This window comes from Pleurodeles waltl, chromosome 4_2 (assembly GCF_031143425.1).
Source record: "Pleurodeles waltl isolate 20211129_DDA chromosome 4_2, aPleWal1.hap1.20221129, whole genome shotgun sequence".
Lineage (NCBI taxonomy): Eukaryota > Metazoa > Chordata > Amphibia > Caudata > Salamandridae > Pleurodeles > Pleurodeles waltl.
In genome coordinates, this window is record NC_090443.1 from 867612903 (window position 1) to 867634065 (window position 21163).

General features: G+C 48.0%; 1 protein-coding gene across 1 annotated transcript in view; it reads right to left on the minus strand.

The window, feature by feature from the left end:
• Nucleotides 1-693: 693 nt before the first annotated feature.
• MRPL37 (mitochondrial ribosomal protein L37) overlaps nucleotides 694-21163 on the minus strand; it is a 62943-nt gene continuing 42473 nt past the window's right edge. Inside the window, exon 7 of the mRNA XM_069232630.1 lies at nucleotides 694-1219. Within this exon, the coding sequence (XP_069088731.1) occupies nucleotides 1142-1219 (78 nt within the window). The 3' untranslated portion in view covers nucleotides 694-1141. The remainder of the gene's footprint in view (nucleotides 1220-21163) is intronic.

Here is a 21163-nt window from a genome sequence, read left to right on the forward strand (position 1 = left end):
CATTAAGACCATTTAACGATTCAGAAAAGGTTTACTGTCATTAAATGGGTTGAGGAGCTCATATCGAATTGGTATTTAGAAGGGGCGTGTCCCTGCCAAGTACTGATTCCTTATGGTATGCATATGGTTATGTGGGCGCAAAACATTAGCATTTTACCAACTACTCAAAGGTAGTGGTAACTAATTCGCAATCTGAAAGGGGTCACAAAGGCATCCCTTCCCCTTAGGGAAAAACTTTGCCAATTTTTTTTTTATTTTCTTTTTTAAACGCAGCCCATTTTCTATCAAGGAAACAAGCAACATTAAAAATGATTTGTTTATTTAAAAGCAATCACAGACACGGTGGTCTGCTGACTCTAGCAGGTGACGATCGTTCTTATGATGGTGAATCATAGTGAGTCACAAATTGTGACTTCCCCCATTAATGTTCATGAGGTATGTCGAATTGCGATCCACTACAATTTGGTATTTCAAGAACCTACTTCCTAGCACATTAGTTGGTTTGCAAAATAATAATGAATTTGGTAAAAGTCGATGCGCAAATTAAGGCCCCTTTTAACAAATGCATTCTTAGTCAGTTACGTACATGTTATAATTGATTGCATTTATTGCCACTTCTATTCTGAAGATATTACCAGAAGGCATGCGATGGTCAAAGATTGAAGTCTTGATTTCTTTCTGGATGCATTTCAGTTGCTTTTGACTACTTTATTATCTGTACTCAGGGTTTTCATTTCCAATGTGAACAACTAAAACCAAATATCTCATTCCATACCAAACATAAAGGTACACTTTTAGTTGGTAACCTTTCAATTTAACCATGTTACATGCTGTGACTGAGTGGTGGGAAGAGAGAAGATGTTGGAGGGGTGGAAGAGAAACGGTCCAGGTTGAAATAAATGATTAAAAGAGAACCAGACAAACACAGAAACGTCCCTCACCCAATAGACACAGATTATATATAAAAAAATTTATTATCACAAATATTTCCTCCACACCATCTGCCACATAACATGTCGGATTTATCCATCTGTCAAAAAAATAAATACTCATGATTCATGTCCAGTGAACAAAGTGAATTCTGGAGTAGGAAGAGCGATGTCCGTGATGATTTGTGTTTTCCACCCAATGGCAACGAAAGTTACACTGTGCCATGTAAATAGATTGCCAGAAATTTCTTGAACGTGTCGGGTTGGTAACCAAATACACCAGATGGCACCTAAAGAGAAAACCAAATTCAGTTAAAGTTCTGCTCCTAAGCTGCAGCTTTCCAGTATAGTATTGCAATTATTTCAGTCCGGAGGTAGAAGAAAAGCATTCTTATATTAAAATGTTGATAATTAATTCAGTAAATTGTGTGCAGTGAGAAGGAGGAGATAAAAGATTATGGTTCCATTAGAAAAATGAAAAGATGTGAAGAGTGAATTACAGATGCAGGGGCCATTTGGTAGGATTTCCATTTCAAAACTACTAAGGATAAAACTACAAGAGAGAATAAACTGTGTTCCACAAGCAACATTTCCAACGCTTTAGAAAACATAACAGCTCCTTCCTCACATAGGATTGATGGGTCCCCTGTTTATGGATCAAATCTGTTTATTCTTATTTTCAATTATAAACATCACATACGCAGTGCATCAAAATAGTAGTTGCCATGGTATGAGGCATGCTCCATGTATAGTGACAATAAACATGAACAAAACTTTACCTTTGTTTCCCTGCTTCTGGCAAGTCATACAGCCATCACTCAATCCCAAGCCTTGTTCCAATGTGATCTTGGTCCTCCGTATAAATCTATACTGCTCACTCACTCCCTTTCGCTCAATTCAACTCCAGCACCCTCAAGTAGGCCGGACATGTCAATTCTGTGAACTCCGTGGATAGTATTTGTAAGAATGGTTGCCAGAGTTCCTTAAAGTCGCCACTGCGCTGCTGTGAAGCCAAAGTGAGCTTTTCCATAGCGAGGATGAACCACAGCTTATGGAGCCATGATGTTACTGTCGGGATCTTGTCAGTCCCCCACACGGCCAACAGCAGCTGCAGTGCCACATTCAAGGCCAAGGCCATCTGCCGTCTCTTCAGTGATCTCAGGGGGAAAGTAAGCGGGTTAGGCAGGCCAGCAAAGTATACGCTGGAAATCTGGGGATCGGAGTATCAAACGCCGCGTCAATAGTGTCTATAAATATTCTCCCAGTACCGATGAAGCTTAGGGCAATGCCATAGTAAATGCACTAGCGACCCTCCGACCCCGCACTCCCTCCAACAAAGGCTAGACTTATTGGAATCCCAAGCATGAATCCTTGCTGGGGTGTAGTACCAATAGGAGGCCACCTTATAGGTGGTCTCTGTGCCTGCCGCATTGTAAGCCATGTGGTGAGTCCTGTAAAAGATGCCCTACCATTCCTCATCAGAGGGCTCCCTCTCCAGTTCCCTCTCCCACCTCAGCTGACCCTTAGTCTTAGGCAAACGGGCTTCCCCCCTTAGGAGACCGTAAAGCTCAGAAATCACCCGCTTATCATCCTTTTTCACTAAGATCCATTTTTCAAACGGTGTTAGCGGCCTATCTATTAATGCTCTATTGGCTGGCAACATGGCCCAATGTCGTATTTAGTAATGCATCATCCTGTCTGCCTCCGTTAAGCCATATGCCTCCCTCATCTGATCAAAGGAGATCACCCCCTGCTCGTCGAAAAGGTATCCTACCCTTTTGCAGCCCCCTTCATACCAACGGCGTAATGCCTCCCGTTGCAGGCCCGGGCCAAAATCAGGGTTCGCACCTAAGGGAGTCATTGGGGACGGCAATGTCGTCAAGCCCAATCTGCTAGCTACCACATCCCACACCCTCATCAATACTTCCGTGACAGGGGACGCATACAACCCCTGCGCTCTATAACGGCGCCGGAGCCAGGGCTCCTTCCATATATGGGAACCCACCACCGCCTGGTCCATGAAACACCAATGTTTCTCGGAAGACGGGCGACTCCATTCTAATAAAAAATGCAATTGTGCTGCCTGAAAGTATCATAGAAGGCAGGGGACCGCCAATCCTCCCTCCTGCTTAGGGCGATACAACACCCGATGTGGTAACTGCATCGCCTTTCCCTCCCAAATAAATTTTAAAACCGCTGTTTGGAGGGTTGCTATCGTCCGTGGCGGGGGCGCCACCGGAAGTGCCTGGAACACATACAGAACTCGTGGTAGGATGGTCATCTTCACCGCCGCCACCCTACCCAGCCAAGACAGTTTAAGTCTCCCCCAGGTCTCTAGGTCACGCTGCACCTCCCGAGTCAGTTTCGTGTAATTCAACGTCGCCGTACGAGCAACAGTGGGCCCTAAATCAATCCCCAAGTACGGTAGTTTTGAGGAAGACCATATAAAGTGGAATCGGGCCTTCAGATCTCTTTCATGCTCAGCACTAATAAACCTGCTCATGGCCTGCGACTTTAACATATTCACCCGGAATCCCGTGACCCGTCCAAATTCATCTAATATATCCATTAGTGCAGGCAGTGAGGTCGCGGGTTCCGCCAGGGTAAGAATCACATCATCCGCGTACAATGAAATGATGTGCTCATCTCCCCCAAACTTCACTCCCATGATCTGAGGGTTATCCCGAAGCCGCTGCGCCATGGGCTCCATATAGAGCGCAAACAAGAGAGGCGACAGCGGGCACCCCTGCCGGGTCCCTCTTTGAATTGAGAACGGCAACGAGAGCGTCCCGTTGACCCGAACCGCCGCCCGAGGCGCCTGATAGAAACAACGGATCCATGCCATGAAACCCGGGCCCAGTCCAAATCGCTCAAGCACCCTGAACAGGTATGGCCAGTGAACCCTGTTGAACGCCTTTTCGGAATCAATAGAGAGAAAGAGCGCCTCCCTGCGTGAGCGATCAGTTTTATCCAACAGATGAAGCAGTCGCTTGGTGTTATCACTACACTGGTTGATCTAATGAAGTCGCCTCTCTCTCGGTCAAAGAAGTAGTTGCTATACCCTCTAGGAAAGCCTCCGGAGATGCATTACCGGGATCCTCAGCCCCATATAGTCCCCGATAGAATTCCGCGAACGCCTCCACAATTTGGTCCCTCGTGCGCGCTTCCGCTCCCGATGGAGAGCAAACCATTTTTATCATTGACGCCGCGCTGCGCTCGCAACCGATGTGCCAGTAGCCTCCCACATCTACTGCTTCCTATATAATACTTATGCTTAAGGCGCACTACCGCATACTCTGCCCTGTCCCAATCCAACCTCCTCAACTGCTTCCTTACTTTCTCAAGCTCTCGCCAGACTCTCGGTGCACCGGTATGCTTATGTGAACGCTCCAATACTCTCACTCTCTGTTCTAAATCCTCTCTAAGCAGTCTCCTTGCTTTATTATCCCTAGCGGACAGCGACATCACCTCACCCCTCAAAACAGCCTTCAGTGCCTCCCACAGCGTCGCCAAGCAAGTGGTCCCATCATCATTAAGGCAAAGGTAGTCTATTATTGCACTACGAATCGCCTCTACTGTTGCATTTTTCTGAAGCATTGAGTCCCTGAATCGCCACCCGATACGCCCACGCGCTCCATACTCATGACAACCTCAACAGTAACCGGAGCGTGATCCGACAGGGCTTGTGGCTCAATCACTGACTCCCTAACCCGGGGAAGAAACTCCTGCGAGGCCAAGAAAAGGTCAAGCCTAGAGTATGTCATGGTCGCTGCTGAGTAAAAGGAATATTCCCTTAACGTGGGGTGCGCCCTCCTCCACACATCCTCGAGGCCACACTCACTCAGCCATTGACGACCCGCCACTGTCATTGACCCCGTCTGCCCATACCGGTGACCTGAGCAATCCAAATCACTATCCATCACCAGGTTAAAATCACCCCCCACCAGGATGGCACCGTCCGGAGATTATAGCAGCGGGGTCAAAGCCTGTTTTAGGAAGACTTCCTGCTGGGAATTAGGCGCATATAGAGAAGCAATAGTGAAGGAAAAAAAAAACAGTCTCAATCTCATGGCTAGAAGCCTACCTTGCACCTCATGCAGTTTTGTCACCACTTCCCCAGGGAATGAGCGCGCCAACAGTATCGCAACCCCTGCATGTTTCGATGATGCCGAAGACCAGAACTGCCTAGGGAACCACTTAGAGCGCATGCGATAAATATCTTTTGGGACAAGATGTGTCTCCTGCAGCAGGCATATATGACTCCCCGACCTCTCTAAGGCGCACAGGATGGCTAGCCTCTTCGTAGGAATATTAAGCCCACGGACATTCAAGCTTGTACATTTAATAATCATACCCTACAATGAAAGCAGTATTCAAGAAGGAAGGGACCTCACAGGAAGAGCACCCCCCAGGCCAGATGATGAACCACCTCAAACACCCAGGCCTGAGAATATCTCCAGACAGAAGCCAGGATCGCAGGGAAACACAGCAACATTCAAACAATGCGCACAACAGGTGCTCACAACCAAGAAGTCCTCGCACATCCATCTTCACGAGGAAAAATGTCCACAGGGCCTTAGATCCATCCATGTTTGGTAAACCATGTCCAACGCCCCCGCCGCCCCGACCCTCTTCAGCGGCCGGCAAGCCGTTAGCATCAAGGCCATCCGCAGTTCGGGTCTCTCCTACCCCCCCTCCTCCAGGCCGAAGTTCCGGCGGCCACGCTGCTCAGAATGGATTCCCGCTTCGACCTCAGCTCCGAGGCCATAGGGAGCTGCAGTTTCCTTCTTTTCTCCTTCCGCCGCCAACGTGGGGGGCCCCCCAACAGGCAAGGTCGCCTTCTCGCTCGCATCCTGGCAGTTCTCCTCCAAGCCCAAGATCCGAATTGCTTCTGACACAGATCGCACCTGCCGGAGCTGTTCCTCCCAACGGAAAACCAGGTGGAATGGGTGGCCCCAGGAGTAAGACACATTGTGCGCCCGCAAGTGCTCCGTGATAGGTCTAAATTCTCTCCGCCTCTGCAAAGTCCGCACAGAGAGGTCGTGGAATAATTGGAGCTCATGACCTCTAAAAAAGTACCTGCTAAAGATTGCGAGCCCGCTGTAGGATCTTTTCTTTAAGCACAAAATTGTGGAGACAAGCTAGGATATCCGGGGGTCGGTCTCCAGGGCCACCAGCACGGCCCACACGATGAACTCTGTCCAGGACTATCTCCTGAGAGTCATCCGGCCCCAGCATCCGGGCCCACATAATCGCCAATGTCCTCCTTTTCCGCCCCCACCGGAGCTCCTCTGATGCAGATATTTTGTCTCCTTGAACGATTTTCCAAATCCTCGACCACTATCTGGAGGAGGTCCTGCTGCTCTCGGAGGCGAACGACCTCTTGCTGCAGGCCCGCCACCTCTTCACCTCGCGGGATCTCGCCATCTACAAGCTGCGTCACTCGATCTCCCAGGGAGGTAACCTCTCCTCGCAGCTCCTTCACCTCCTGGGATATGTCCCTACGAAGCTCCTGGATGTCGCTCCGAAGCGAATCAAACAGGGAGGACAAAAAGCCCTTCATGACTGGAGAGCCCTCATCTGACTCGATCTCCGTCCGACCCTCCAGGGGTCTCGTCGCCAGTGGATCCTCAGCCATACCACCCGATGCCAGACGGGCCCCTGTCAACATTTCTCTCACTGAGCGTTCCCGCTTGGATTTGGACGCCGCCATGGCTCGCGGGCACGGACTCGGCTCGCCGGGTCACCCCCCCGAGTTTTTCCGAAAGCTCCGACTGGGACTAAATCACCAGGTGTCACCGTGTCACAGATTGCGCCTGGCCTTCGCACTTTGTAGCCTCCTCCAACTAATCTTCGCCTTATATAGCCTCTGCCGCCTCACGCAGGGGCCCGCACTTACTTGTAGTCCTTGCTGGTGAGTATGGTGACCTCGGGGCAGAACGAAGGCCTCCCCTATCCTTGTCCGCGCCTCCAGGCCCCTCCGCAGTCCTGGAGAGACCCTCTGGGGTGGGTGGAGGGGGGCTCCCCTCCATCCCCCGACCAGATCCTACAAACGGGGCACCTTCCGCGCCCAGGGCGCCTACTAATCCTGGGGTCTAGGCCCCCTCTGTGGTCCTGCCGCTCGCGGGGCCCAGCACGAACCTTCTGGGGCTCCGGCCCCTCCGATACAGGGCCCAGGCAGCCCCCAGAGAGAGGCCCGCCTTGTGGCCCAGGCTGCCGCCCAGGCCACTTCGCAGCCCGAACATGTTTCAGGGACGGCCGCTCCTCGCTCCCCAGGAGCAGCGTCTCGCGCCAGTCAGCCCCCGTCTGGCGGGCACCAGCCCACAGCAACGCCCGGCGCTTCGGGGGGGGGGGGGCCTCAGGACGTCCCCTTGCCAGGCCAGTCGTCGGTGTTCCGGGCCAGTGCGGCGGAGCTCGGACAGGCACGTCCTAGCGCGCCACCATCTTGGCCACGCCCCCTCGGGTCCGCTGTTTAGTGCATATGATCACTCCCTTTCCAAAATAATACTGTAAGACGAGAAATGCTCTAATTTACGGACAAGTTGCATACAGGTGTGCTACACAAACAGGATTCAAGACAAGGGCTTCACATAATCACTAAGGGTATCATTATGACCCTGGCGGCAAGCCGGCGGTAACACCGCCAACAGGCTGGCGGTGTTCCGCAAGCTATTATGACCGTGGCACATTAGCCAAGGCCATACCGCCGGCCCCTCCACTATACTGCCAGGCTTCTGCCTGGAGGTCATAATCCCGACCGCCAGCCTGGCCACGGCGGTAAACACCGCCATGGAAAGGCTGGCAGTAAGGGGGACTTGGGGTGTCCCTGGGGGCCCCTACACTTGGCATGGGCAGTGGAGGGGCCCCCAGGTGTAGCCCCGTCATGCATTTCACTGCCCGCTGCACATCAGCATTGCCGCCGGCTCTATTACACTGTTACCGTCCGCTGGCCCAGCAGAAAAGTTGTAATCGGGAGCCAGAAATACAGCCAGCACTGGTGGTATTCTGGCGCCCGCAGCCTCGGCGGTCTTTGGAAAAGACCGCCAAGGTTGTAATGAGGGCCTAAGTGTTTTAACACATCAACCCTTATCTTTTATATGGCAAAGTTATGTTTAGGCCATTTGACCTGGGTAACTCTTATTTTTCTTTTTTATGTGCATATTTTAATGTGTGCAGTGGATATTTAACTCAAGTTGAGGTTTACTCCTGATATGTAGTGCTTCTCTGGATTTCATGACATACCACAAAAGCACAAGCGAGACTTTTATTTCTATTATTTTGTAAGCCACTTTCATGCTTACTCTTTTATTTGAGCCTCTATTAGTGTAAACTGGGTGGTACCACTGCCCTGTAGCCTTGAGTTAACCCCACTAAAAATAATTTGATTGCCGTCATCAGTTTAACAACTGGGCATTCAGACACTAATTTGAAAGCCTTGTCAAAAAGGACTTGATCAGTGAATTTAAAAAAGTGTCATCAAACAAGGCAGAATAACTAAAAGTCAGAGGACTGCTGTTATTAGGTTTTTAGGGTCAAGCCTGCGAGTGCATGCGCTAGCGCATGCATCTCGCTTGTGAGACTCTGTTGTGTACAGTAAAGGGCTTGGAGCACTCCTGCCACTTAACATTTGTTGGCTTGCTTGACACTCTTCTTTACAGCCTGGTCATTCGTCACTACAGGCCAAGCATCATTTCTGTTCCTCTGTGTGGAGTAGGGACCAAGCACTGATTGATTCAACTTCATCAGTGCTCGTCTGCTGTTCCAGACGTGACTGAGGTACTATTTTGTTCTTTTTAACTTCTAGTTCCCTTCAAATAGAAGGCACATGACTGCCAAAAACATGCCCATCAGGACAAACAAATTGCAAAGGTTTTTATTCTATAGTTAACTTTATTTTAATTTACCAAGGTTTTTTTTTCTCACTTTGCATTCATGTTTTGTTTTGTTTTTGCTTGTGGGCGGTGTTCTCAAAAGATTACCATTATCTTGTTCTAAATATTGCAAAGCAATATGGTTTCTTTATTATGCGTAATTTCTGAAACTATGTTTTAACACATAATCATGCAGTACACCCCAATCCCCCCCACTGCAATCAATGTCCATGCACCCCACCCCACATCAATCCACCCCAGACTAATCCAATCCACCCCACTCAATCCAATCCGCCCCAGACTGATCCAATCCACCCCACTCCAATCCAAGGCACTCACCCCAATCCACCCCACTCCAATCCAAGCTACTCACCCCAATCCAATCCACTCCAATCCTACCAACCCACCCCACTCCAAAACAATCTGGTTCACTCCACTCCAAAACAGTCTGCCCCACTCCAATCCGCCCCACTCCAATCCAAAACAAAACAATCTGCCCCACTCCAATCCGCCCCACTCCAATCCAAAACAATCTGCCCCACTCCGATCCAAAACAATCTGCCCCACTCCGATCCAAAACAATCTGCCCCACTCCGATCCAAAACAATCTGCCCCACTCCGATCCAAAACAATCTGCCCCACTCCGATCCAAAACAATCTGCCCCACTCCGATCCAAAACAATCTGCCCCACTCCGATCCAAAACAATCTGCCCCACTCCGATCCAAAACAATCTGCCCCACTCCGATCCAAAACAATCTGCCCCACTCCGATCCAAAACAATCTGCCCCACTCCGATCCAAAACAATCTGCCCCACTCCGATCCAAAACAATCTGCCCCACTCCGATCCAAAACAATCTGCCCCACTCCGATCCAAAACAATCTGCCCAACTCCAATCCAAAACAATCTGTCCCACTCCAGTCCAAAATAATCTGTCCCACTCCAGTCCAAAATAATCTGTCCCACTCCAGTCCAAAATAATCTGTCCCACTCCAGTCCAAAATAATCTGTCCCACTCCAATCCAAAACAATCTGCCCCATTCCTACCTGCCCCAGTCAAATGTAACAGTCTGCCCCACTCCAATCCAAAACCATCTTCCCCACTCCAATCCAAAACAATCTGCCCCAGTCCTACCTGTCTCAGTCAAATGTAACACAGTCTGCCCCACTCCAATCCAAAACAAACAGCCCGCTCCAATCCATCCCACTCGAATCTTCTCCACTCCAATCCAAAACAGTCTGCCCTACTCCAGTCTGCCTTACTCCAATCCAAAGAAATCGGCCCCACTTCAATCCCTCCCACTCCAATCTAAAACAATCTGCCCATTCAAGTCCAATCCAACTCACCCCAATCCATCCACTCCATTCCTATTCACCCCACTCCAATCTAAAACTATCTTCCCCACTCCATCCAAAACAATCTGCCCCACTCCAATCCAAAAAAAAGCTGCCTCACTCCAATCCAAAACAATCTACCTCATTCCAATCCAAAACAATCTGCCTCATTCCAATCAACCCCACTCCAATCCAAAACAATCTGCCCCACTCCAATCCACCCCACTCCAATCCAAAACAATTCACCCTTCTCCAATCCACCCTAATTCAAACCACCTCCCGCAATCCACCCCACTCCAATACATCCCACACAATCCATTTCACCCAACTCCAAACCAATCCACCCCAATTCTGCCAAATCTAATCACCCCACTCCAATCCACCCTACCCCAACCCACCCCACCCCAAATCCACCTCAATCCAATCCATCCACCCTAATCTACCCCACCCTGATCTAATTAGTCTCACTCCAACTCAGTCCGCCCCACCCAACCCACAGCACGCTAAGCCAATTCACATCACTTAACCCCACTCCAATCCATTTCACACGCTCCAATCCACCCCACCTCAGTGCAATCCACCCCAATCCAATCCTATCCACCCAACTCCAATCCACCCCACTCCAATATAATCCAACTAATTCGGTCCACTCCAATCCAATCCACCCCACGCTACTACAGTCTAATCCACCCACTCCCCTGCAATCCACCCCACTCTGCCCCAATCAACCCCACCCCAGTTTAGTCCACCCCACTCCAATCCAATCATTCCAGCCCATCCCACTCAAATCCACCCACCCCACTCAAATCCACCAAACTCCAATCCAATCCACCCCATTCAGTCCCACCCTACTCCAATCCACCCCAGTCCTATCACTTTAATTCAAACCACCCACCCCAAACAAGTCTAATTCACTCAACTCCAATCGACCTGACTCCACCCCAATCCAATTAATCTCACCTGATTTCAGTCCAATTCACCCCATCCAGTCCACACACTCCAATCTACCCCATTCCACTCACTCCAACCCACACTACCACAATCTACTCCAATCTATTCCACCCCACTACCTCGATCAACTCCAACCCACCTCACTCTATGCCACTGTGCCCTATGACACTCTCTGCCACTGAACTGTACTCCCCATTACTCAACTCTACATCCCTACTCCATTCTACAACACTCTACTCCAACAAATGCAGTCTATGACACTACTGCAATAAATACAGTCTATGAAACTCTACTCCAACAAATCTAGTCTACGACTCTACCCCCCCCCCCCACTCCATACCCCTAACTTTTAGCCATGCTGATCGGCAGACACACTGACAATGCAAAAACACATTGCCAAAGTCAATAGCTCTTACATAGGCAAGACCTATTGGCTTTGGCTTCCACTTTGAATTCTTGCTGCTTCATTGCTCCTACTGTACAGGTGTTAAATTACCCTTACTGTATTCCTGTTTCTGTGCATGTTCCTCGATTTTGACAAATGTGTCATTAAAGGAAATCTCCTCTTCCTTTAGTTTCCCTGTCAGATTTCATCCACTGTCAATGAAATCTGATGCATTGATGACTGATTCCAAACAGAAGTGTTACCTCACTGACAAAACAAGATTCCACTAACATTCATGTCTGTGTCTAACTGCACTGAAGAATACGTCACTACCAGCCTTTCATTCCCACCAACAAAAATGTCTCATTGTGTAAATTCCCACTTGGATAGATGTCTTCTGAACCTACATCACTTAACGTCTAGGTGTATGCGAGTCTTAGGCAATTATTAAGCTACATTCTTCCACACTGAACAAGCTACATTTCATCTGTCTGGGATTGTGCTGCATCACTACCACTCTTGACTAATATTTGTATGAGAATTAATAGACATGATATGGGGTGGTATGTATCAATTTAGGTTTTTTTTCAAAAGTTTTGTAGCAAACTATGGGTAGCTATTTTGTTATTACAGAGTGCTGAAGGTGGTAAATAAGGCACATGTAGAGTCAGAAGGGGAAGTAAAGAGTGCGCTTGGGTACATTAGTGTTAGATATTGGGTCTCTAATTGGCAGAGGTATACACCCTTGTCCAAGTAAGGACTGCAATCCTAGTCAGAGTAAGTAACCACACGATCCAAATTATCCTGTGCCCATCCTCTGGTAACTCGGCAATGAGCAGTCAAGCGTAACTTAGAAGGCAATGCGTAAAGTGTTTGTGCAATAACTCATCCAGTAACACAGTGAAACACCACAAAAATACACCACACATGTTTAGAAATATAGATATTATTTATCTGAATGAACTAAGTTAAAAACGACAAAAATCCAATATGCACAAGTTGAGATACCACTTTTTAAAGGTTTAAAAGAGTCTCAATCCTTAAGAATCAGTGGTTGTATCTTTGTATCACACAGTACCTAGGATGCGTAAAAAATAAACATGCAAAGGAGCTGCAGAGGAGGAGATGTGTTGAAAAATAAGGCGCTGCATCATATTTGCTGGCGAGGCCCAGACGATTTGTTGTTTCTTTTCACATTGCAAGGTGATGCGTAGATTTCCTGGAGTGCAGCCTTGGTTCCTCACCGCGATGGAGGGATATTTTGATGCCCAGGGACAGTGTGGGAAAATCCTGGACACGCTGGTAGAAAGGAGCAGGTGCTGTGTTGATACGGTAGGCGTTGCAGTGATTTTTCAGCTGTGAGGCAGGCACTGCATCAGATTTCCAGTCGTGAGTCTGCTGCTGCATCAGTGGTGCGGCAATTTTCCAACCGCGTTGCACGTGCTGCGTCGATTTCTACAAGCACTGCATTGATTTCCCGACGCACGAGGATTTCCTGAAAAGGGGGTGGGGGAGGAGTTGGCCCAGATACATCAGACACAGGAGGCAAGCTCAATCCAAGAACTTGGAGAGCACTTGTCGGAAAGACAAAGTCCTTCCAGCAGAGTCAGAGGCCAGCAGGCAGCATGGAAACAAGCAGGGCGTCAGCCCTCCTCAGCAAAGCAGTCCATATGAGTCCTTTGGGCAGCCAGGCAGTCTCTCTGACACAGTCCAGGTGTAGCTCCAGAATTGTCTGATTTGGTGGGCTCAGAGACCCAGTTTATTTACCCAAAAATACATTTGAAGTGGGGGAGACTTCAAAGAGTGCACAAGTTCCCATTTCAGCCCAGTGCTGTCTGCCTGGGTCCATGTGGGGGGTTATCAGTCCTTTGTGTGAGGGCTGGCAACTGGCCTTTGAAATATAAGAGAGAGCCCCACTACCCTTCCTGCCCAGGGAACCCCATTTAGTCAGTCAGTCAGATGTGACTGAGTTTCCTGTGTTTAAGGCTGTCTGGGTGGAATGCTCAACGGCCAGAACAGTCCAGAGCTTGATTAGAAACAGGCTGTAAGGCACAGATGGCAGTAAGTGGAGAGAAATGCCCACTTTCTAAAAGTGGCATTTCTAAACTAGTAATATTAAATCCAACTTCACCAGTAGGCAGGATTTTCTATTGCCATTCTGGCCATACTAAACATGATAGGCTACTCCACAACCTACCACTTAAAAATACACGATGGCAGGTCTAATGCTAGTCTATTGGAGGAACAGGCCTCACAGTAGTGGAAAACGAATTTGTGGGGTTTTCACTACCAGGACAGGTCCTGCCTTTTACTTACATAGCACCTTGCCCCATGGGTTACCTAGGGCCTACCTTAGGGGTGACATATATAAAGTAAAAGGAGAGGTTTAGGCTTGGCAAGTAGTTTAAAGTCTAATTGGCAGTGAGACTGCACACACAAGCCTTGCAATGGCAGGCCTGAGACATGGATAAAGTGCTACTTATGTGAGTGGCACAATCAGTGCTGCAGGCCCATTAGTAGCATTTAATTTACAGGCCCTGGGCACATGTAGTGCACTTTACTAGGGACTTGTATGTAAATTAAATATGCCAATTGGGTAGGAACCAATGTTACCATGTTTAGGGGAAAGAGCACATGCACTTTAGCATTGGTCGGCAGTGGTAAAGTACACAGAGTTTAAAAAACCAGCAAAACAGGGTCAGAAACATGGAGGGAGGCAGGCGAAAAGTTGGGGGATGACCACCCTAAGGCTGTCAGGTTGAACAGTTAGTAATAATGTCTGTTGTTCTTCAGTCATGATCACTGAGCTTATGCAGAGTTCACACTTTTACCAATGAAAGGGCATTCCACTGTTTAGGTCCTTGAAAACCCATGGATGGGTTCCTTCCATCCTCTTGAAGCAGTGTTGGCCAGATGCAGAGACAAGTTCCTGGTAGGTGAGTAGTAAGGTGACCGTTTTTGTACATATTCTGGACTTTGGCCTAATATGCTTTGTGGACACAGGACCCTAAATTTGATCCTGCCTTCTACTTGAATCCAATGGAGTGCTTTTACAGCAGCTTTGATGTGGCAATACTTTATGAGCTTTCAGCATGTTCTGGCTGGCTGATTCTGCAGACTGGCAAGGAGGTTCTTAGGCAGGCCTGCATAAATTATGATACATTTGATATAGTTAAATGAAAATCATTGTGAGCTACCAATAATGATAGTGTTGTAACAGTGACCACATCAGAAAATATTACGTTAGTGACCACCATATGGGAGATTAATAAGAGATCACCTTAGTGTATCAGGCAGCGCCACTAGCAGCAACGTTGAAAAAAAAAAAAAAAAGAAAGTGTCAATTTGCAAGGCGTCTATATAGTTAATACAGGAAAGCCATTTCTGTAATGACATTGGCACCAGGGAAATAATATTAAAAAGAAGTCTCTCCTCTGCCGCATGATTTATTACTCAAATATCAGCTTTAAATATATTTTGGAAAGGCAACCATGTTTCTCCTAACATCCACTTATGATTCCTGAAGCAATACATCTCTTTGTCTCGCATACACACTCAAAATGCGGCATACATTTAACCAAGCAGAAGCACCTAAATTGGCTAATTCCTGATAGCTGAAGAGGTGCATTTAGGCCACAACTACTTGTTAGCGAAACCTGTGTTACAGTAATCTTAACCTGCCAGGACTAGGACTTGCTGTCTATTTGCTTTCCCAGCTGGACTACTACAACATCCTCCTTTTCGGACTACCATATTCATCACTACCTAGAATTCAATGAATCCAAAAATGGGTGGTGTGTGTAGCACGCAAACTGCACAAAATGTAATCTTGTTAAGCAGACTCAAATTAGGGTTGATAGGGTCTCAGTAAGTAAAAGGTTACTTTTCAAAACGCTCTATTTAATCACAGGCACTTTTACCCAACGTGAAAATCTCCCCTCTCTAAACATTTTGCTCACTAAGACTCTGATCTCAGCTTTAACTGCTATTTACCATTCTCCTGTGTGCAATAGTCTCGCCTGGGAGTTTGCTCACTGCGCTACCTTTGCCCTTACCGGTGGAACAACCTACCTCTGCAACTCCCACATCTCCTTTAAGAAAGTTTTTTAATCTTTCATTTCCTGGTTGCTGAGTGCTTTATTTATCTCTCAATCAATCAAGTTCAGTGTTTTTCCATTCAAGCAGGACAGTCCCATTAATTAACCCCTTTGCTGCCAGGCCTTTTCCCCCTCCTGTGCCGAGCCTTTTTTTTGGCTATTTGGGGCAGTTCGCGCTTAGGCCCTCATAACTTTTTGTTCACATAAGCTACCCACGCCAAATTTGCGTCCTTATTTTCCAACATCCTAGGGATTCTAAAGGTACCCAGACTTTGTGGGTTCCCCTGAAGGAGACCAAGAAATTAGCCAAAATACAGTGAACATTTTGTTTTTTTCAAAAAAATGGGAAAAAAGGGCTGCAGAAGGCAGCTCGTGGTTTTTCCCCTGAAAATGGCACCAACAAAAGGTTTGTGGTGGCAAGATCACCATCTTCCCAGCTTTCAGGAACAGGCAGACTTGAATTGGGAAACCCAATTTTTCAATACAATTTTGACATTTTACTGGGACATACCCAATTTTTACTATTTTGTGTGCTTTCAGCCTCCTTCCAGTTAGTGACCAAAATGGGTGAGAAACCAATGCTGGATCCCAGAAAGCTAAACATTTCTGAAACGTAGACGAAATTCTGAATTCAGCAAGGGGTAATTTGTGTAGATCCTACAAGTGTTTCCTACAGAAAATAACAGCTGAAATAAAAAAAAATTGAAATTTAGGTAAAAAAACAGCCTTTTTTCTCCACGTTTTGCTCTGTAACATTTCCCTGCGATGTCAGATTTTTGAAAGCAATATACCGTTACGTCAGCTGGACTCTTCTGGTTGCAGGGATATATAGGGCTTGTGGGTTCCTCAAGAACTCTAGGTACCCTGAGCCAATAAATGAGCTGCACCTTGCAATGGGTTTTTATTCTATACCGGGTATACAGCAATTCATTTGCTGAAATATAAAAAGTGAAAAATAGGTATAAAAAAAACCTTTGTATTTCCAAAATGGCCACAAGATAAGGTGTTGAGAAGCAGTGGTTATTTGCAAATCTCTGAATTCCAGGGTGCCCGTACTAGCATGTGAATTACAGGGCATTTCTCAAATAGACGTCTTTTTTACACTCTGCCATTTGGAAGGAAAAAATGTAGAGAAAGACAAGGGGCAATAACATTTGTTTTGCTATTCTGTGTACCCCCAAGTCTCCCGATAAAAATGGTACCTCACTTGTGTGGGTAGGCCTAGCGCCCACAAAAGGAAATGGCTCAAAACACAAACGTGGACACATCACATTTTTTCACAGAAAACAGAGGTGTTTTTTGCAAAGTGCCTACCTGTGGATTTTGGCCTCTAGCTCATCCGGCACCTAGGGAAACCTAGCAAACCAGCACATTTTTTAAAACTATACACATAGGTGAATCCAAGATGGGGTGACTTGTGGGGCTCTGACCAGGTTCTGTTACCCAGAATCCTTTGCAAACCTCAAAATTTGACCCCAAAACCCCTTTTTCCTCTCATTTCGGTGACAGAAAGTTCTGGAATCTGAGAGGAGCCACAAATTTCCTTCCACCCAGCGTTCCCACAAGTCTCCCGATAAAAATGGTACCTCACTTGTGTGGGTAGGCCTAGCGCCCACGAAAGGAAATGGCCAAAAACACAACGTGGACACATCACATTTTTTCACAGAAAACAGAGGTGTTTTTTACAAAGTGCCTACCTGTGGATTTTGGCCTCTAGCTCAGCCGGCCCCAGGAAGGGGCAGAAATGGCCTAAAATAAATGTGCCCCCCCCCGCCCCCGGGGAGCGACCCTTGCCTAATGGGTCGCTCCCCATCTCTAAAAAAAAGAGAGAGCGCCTAGAGGTTTCTAATAACAATAGGCCGATCTGCCCCCAGGGGGGCAGAAATGGCCTAAAATAAATTTGCCCCTCCGCCAACCCCCCTCGGGAGTGACCCTTGCCTACAGGGTCGCTCCCCTTGCGTGACGTTGGTACAAAAAAAAAATATATCCCTGGTGCCTAGTGGCCAAAATCCGCCGATCTGCCCACGAGGGGGGCAGAAATGGTCTAAATACAATTTTCCCCGCAGGGGAGCGACCCTTGCCTAATGGGTCGCTCCCAAGCTCTAAAAAAACAAACAAACACCCCGGGGCAGAAAAGGCCTTTAAATCCCCCCCCCCCCCCTCCCCGGGAGCGACCCTTGCCCAAGGGGTCGCTCCCCTTGCGTGAAATACGCAGAAAAAAAAAAAAAAAACTCCTTGGTGTCTAGTGGTTTCTGTCCCTTGGCCTCATAAAAATAGGCCAATCTGCCCCCCAAAGGGCCTAATGGGCCTAAATATAATTTGCCCCCTAGGGGAGTGACGCTGGCCTAAGGGGTCGCTCCCCACCTCAAAAATATATATATTTTTTTAAATGCTCCCTGGTGCCTAGAGGTTTCTGCCCCCAGGGGGGGCAGAAAAGGCCTTTAAAAAAAATGCCCCCCTGGGAGCGACCCTTGCCCAAGGGGTCGCTCCCTCATGCCAATTACATTTACAAAAATAAATCCCTGGTGTCTAGAGGGCGTTTCAAAAGCCGGATTTCTTTACAATCCGGCTTTTGAAGCGCTGAGAGAGACTTCAAAGGGAAGGAAATTCCTTTCCTTCCCTTTGAAGCCTCTCTTGCCTCCTCCACGTGATCGGAAGAGAAATGCAAACCGATTGCGCTGGAAGCTGAGCTTCCAGCGCGATGGAGGAGGCCCTCTGTGACAATCAGCGCGCGATCGCACGCTGACGTCACGGGGGGAAGAGAGGGGGGTCGGGGTGGAAGGAGAAGGTCTTCCCCTTCCATCCCTGCCTTGGGGGGGGGTGGGGGGAAACCCACAAAGGGAGCGCTAGTGCTCCCTCTGGGCTCTGTGCCCAGGACGTAATGGTTACGTCCTGGGCACACGAGCACTGTGTCTCAGGACGTAAGCATTACGTCCTGGGCACAGAAGGGGTTAAAACAGTACATGATTCAAGGACACAGTAACGTTAGTTAAGCTGTCACATTTACTGTCAAGCTGGAAATAGATTTCCGCATCAATCGTTACAGTTGAAAATTCATGTGGTTTTGATGTTGGACGGAGGAAACAAAAAAGATGACTCGGGGCATGCCACAAAATAAGAGGCACATGGCTGCGACTGGTGAGAAAGGACTAGGAACTAGATCCACCACAAGAACGTGAAGGTGGGGGGAGTAAGGGGAACTGTTGTGCCCACCTATTGCCTGAGCCTCTCCAGCAGGAAATCAACAATCATATCAATGAATCAGAATAAAGGCCACAAGCAAAAGATCACCGGCCATCCAGATTAACATATTTGCTTTGTTTTCCATGAACAACACTTAATTGAGGTAGATTGTACATTCAAGATAAGATAATAAGATTATAAATTCAATAATCTGAAGGATCTGGTCTATTTTAGGGGCAGCTGAGAATGTTCTTAGGCTCAGGAAGGAGTTGACAATGTGGAGAAAATGTGTGAGGTCCTTGCCTTGGAGTCATCTGATGATGGATGAAGGAAGGGCACAGTGTTTATAGCTGGTTGACTTTTAAGAATATAGGATCCTGGAGAGATGTATGAGCAAGACTGGATTGAAGGAGATCCTTTTGAGGGGGAAGGCTGGAATTGAGCTGACCAATAAAGTGGTAAAAATGCTGGATTCGAATCTTGGTGAAGAAGGGGCTGGTGGCACTGCATTTGCAGACTAAGACAGGGACAGTGGATTCCGGGAGAGGATCAGTGCAGTGTATAACAGACTTGAAGAGGGGTTTGCTTCTGTTGGTTGCCTCACTAATGGCTGTCTTGTAGTAGAAGCTTTTAGCTGTGAAGATGAATGATCAGCAGTTAGATCGGGGTGTTTAGAGTAGGCTTTGGATACAGTAGAACATATCATTCAATATTACTGTTAATATAGGTGTTATAGATGTCAAAGAAAGGAATGTATGTCGGAACAACGCATGCCTGAACGAGGAGGTCGGAACAACGACCGCATTGTTACCACTAATGCCTTAACAACGATTTTTCGTTGTAAAAGCATTCCTGGTAAAGGTATTAGTAATAGGCATGCATGGTTCTAGCATGCGTCCACCCTGTCCCCCCACCCCTAAAAATTACCGCGACCCCCCACCCCTTCCCCTAAAACACACCAACCCCCCCACCCTTGCCCCTAAAACTACCCCAACCCCCACCTCGTCCCTAAAATTACAGCAACCCCCACCCTACCCCCAAAACCTAAAACACCACCAACCCACACCCCATCACTGAAACCTGAAGTACCCCAACCCCACCCCTAAAACCACCCCGCCCCTAAAACTATCCCAAACCCCCCACCCTGCCACTAAAACCTAAACCCATCCAAACCCCCCTAAAATAACACGACCCCCAACCCACCCCTAAAACCACCCCAACCCCACCCCTAAAACAACCACAACCCCCACCCCCACCCCATCCCTAAAACCTAAACTACCCCAACCCCCACCCCTAAAACCACCCCCAACACCCCTGCCCCTAAAACTACCCGAGCCCCCACCCCATAAACCTAAAACCCCCAACCCCACCCCTCAAACCTAAAACCACCCCAACCCCACCCCTAAAACCTAAACTACCTCAATTCCCCACCCCACCCCTAAAACCCTAAACCAGCCAGACCCCCCCACCCCTAAATACTAAAAATACCCGACCCCCACCCTCGTCCCTAAAACTAAAAATACCCCTCCCTAAACCTAAACCGCCCAACCCCCACCCCTAAAACTAAAAATACCCGTCCCCACCCCGCCCTAAACCTTAATTGCCCGACGCCCCCTCCCCTAAAGCTAAAACCCCAACCCCCCCCCACACCAGCCCCTAAAACTAAAAATACCGACCTCCCAAAAGTAAAACCCCCCCGATCCCCGCCCCTAAAACTAAAAATACCCTGACCCCCCAACCCCACCCCTAAAACTAAAACCCCCGCCCCTAAAACTACAAATACCCCGACTCCCCACCCCGCCCCTAAAACCAAAACCCCAACCCCACCTCTAAAACTAAAAATACCCCAACCCCCCACCCCTAAACCGCCCGACACCCCTCCCCTAAAACTAAAACCCCACCCCGCGCCTAAAACCAAAACCCCAACCCCACCTCTAAAACTAAAAATACCCCAACCCCCCCACCCCTAAACCGCCCGACACCCCTCCCCCAAAACTAAAACCCCAACCCGCCCCTAAAACTAAAAATACCCCGACCTCCCACCCCCAAAACTAAAACCCAACCCCCACCCCTAAAACTAAAAATACCCGCCCCCCCACCCCTAAAACTAAAACCCCAACCCCGCCACACTTACCTGACTCGTCGCGTCGTCCTCCTCAGCAGACTACCTTGTTTTGTGCCTTAACCACGCATGCACAATAGCTGATATTTAATTCTCTAGTATTGCAGTCTAGTATACCCACAGTGTCCCATTAACCATAATGCAGCATTTCCTGGCATGTGTGCTTATCAGGTACCATGACACATTGCAACAATATTATTGGTATGTGTTAAGGTGAAAGCAATTGGAACTAACAGGGTTTGGTTACACTTTTTTCATTTGTTTTTTTAACATAAGAGGTAAAAAAAAA